This window comes from Anneissia japonica, unplaced genomic scaffold, assembly GCF_011630105.1.
Source record: "Anneissia japonica isolate Jap-2015-1 unplaced genomic scaffold, ASM1163010v1 scaffold287836_len1076198_cov165, whole genome shotgun sequence".
In the NCBI taxonomy this organism is placed as follows: Eukaryota; Metazoa; Echinodermata; class Crinoidea; order Comatulida; family Comatulidae; genus Anneissia; species Anneissia japonica.
In genome coordinates, this window is record NW_022729021.1 from 109,600 (window position 1) to 111,848 (window position 2,249).

At 29.1% G+C, this 2,249-nt stretch overlaps 1 protein-coding gene and 1 non-coding gene across 3 annotated transcripts in view; both read left to right on the forward strand.

The window, feature by feature from the left end:
• LOC117114623 (caspase-3-like) overlaps positions 1-2,249 on the forward strand; it is a gene marked incomplete at its 3' end in the record, with an annotated part of 10,040 nt that overhangs the window by 597 nt on the left and 7,194 nt on the right. Inside the window, 1 exon segment of one of the 2 annotated variants that reach the window (XM_033258315.1) lies at positions 1,229-1,310. Coding sequence (XP_033114206.1) covers positions 1,295-1,310 — 16 coding nt within the window. The 5' untranslated portion in view covers positions 1,229-1,294. 2 annotated transcript variants of the gene reach the window in all.
• Trnat-ugu lies at positions 240-312 on the forward strand. The gene has a single exon. It is a non-coding gene; the product is annotated as a tRNA-Thr (tRNA).

Genomic DNA, 2,249 nt, shown 5'->3' on the forward strand with positions numbered 1-2,249 from the left:
ACATACACATACATACACATACACACACACATACATACACATACATACATACATACATACACCCATACACCCATACATACATACATATACATATATATACATACATATATATACATATATATACATATATATACATATATATACATACATATACATATACATACATATATGCCCTCTTGAGGCATAGCATTGTGTAATACAATGTTCCCGACGGGTATTTGGACCTGTTCAACCATGAAGCCTTCGTGGTCTAGTGGTTATGACGCTCGCCTTGTCAGCGAGAGGTCGCAGGTTCGAATCCCGTCGGAGGCATGTTATTACACAATGATTTTTCATAGGACTTTATTCGTTAAAAAGCTACAGGGTAACCTACGATGTTCCATCATGTCCTTATTAAAACACTGTATATGTACCTTTGATGATTTATATTATATTTATTCAACAGTGTTAACGGCTAACTGCCTTCAATACATACATATACCACACATACATACATACATACACATACATACATATACATACATACATATACATACATACATATACATACATACATATACATACATACATATACATACATACATATACATACATACATATACATACATACATATACATATTATATATACATGTGTGTGTGTGTACTGTAACCCCAACTCTGTAAGGGACCCAGTCGTCACGGTCTCCATCTATTTTTTTTTTTTTTTAAAGAAGAAAAACTGGTAAACAATAAAACTATAATTCAAATTAAAGCCTAACGAAACAGTTAGCAGTTACGTTTATTATCTACCATTGAAGTAGTACTTACGTATTTTTAGGCCTATTATTATTATTATTATTATTATTATTATTATTATTATTATTATTATTATTATTATTATTATTATTATTATTATTATCATTATTATTATCATTATCATTATTATTATCATTATTACTTCAAAGTTATATTATCTATCATTGAAGTAGTACTTATGTATAGGCCTATTATTATTATTATTATTATTATTTATTATTATTATTATTTGTTTTTACAGTGCCAGCAGATGTAATGTGTTCTAGTTTTAGGTTTTAGCAAATATATTGGGTTGTTTACTGTTGGTTTTATTATGTAAATTAACTCAAAATAACAATAAAGCAATAGTATAATAATACCAGTAATATAATTTGTAAATCTACCAGCATCATTATTGTACATCCCTCGTGACATGTAGCATTTACATGCATATGTATTCTTTATATTCCTTTCCGTTTAACTGGTACAAACCAATAGTAATTATATGCATCTATACCAATGACGGTGCGAAAAGGTAATATATTCACTTTGGCAGTAGATAATTTGTTGTTGACGATTATACTTGTTTTTTCATTGATGATTAATTATCACAGCCTGATAACTTATTAACTAGCGCACATTTTAAAGTACAAAAGGGCAATAGATAAAACCTTCCAATTGATGGAAATGTGGATACGAACAGTGTAAAAAACGATAAAGCCCATGTAACAGCTAGCCCGTACGAAGTCGTGAACACGTAAACATAATCACAAGGCCTATACAAAGTTTACTTTAATATAATATTGTTCCGTCTGTGTCATACTGTTCTAGGAAAGTGCATTAAGTAATATATATTCCTTTCGTTTATCTTTTTCTTCTTTGTTGTTACCGACCATTATAATCTGCGTTTAATTATACATCATTTACGATTTATCACAGTCACTGCTATACTGTTATATCCCCGTTTGCTAGTTTGTAAAGCTTTTCAATCATACTAGTTATCGCTAAGGAAGAGTACAGGCGTGCTCGAAATATTCAAAATAAAAACTTGTGTGTGTTTATTATGTCAACTTATACGTTTTTACTTTTACATTCATACTCATTTATTATTATTATTATTATTATTATTATTATTATTATTATTATTATTATTATTATTATTATTATTTTATTTAGCCATCATTTGAAAAATGATATCTGGCCATCTCATAGGCGCAATGTCTATTCAATGTTGTGTCTTCTTACTATATTTACATATCATACTTTACCTATTTAACTATCTCTTTCAAACCATATTTAAATTACCTTATAAAAAATGTCATATTTCAAGCCTTGAAAAAATCCAACGTCGTTACACTAGAGCGTACTTTGGCGGGCCGTGGAACGAACGACCTTCTTATCCTGACAGACTTCGGATATATGCTATTCCATCACTCCACGAACGTTTCATGATTCTTCATTTATCTTTTATCAT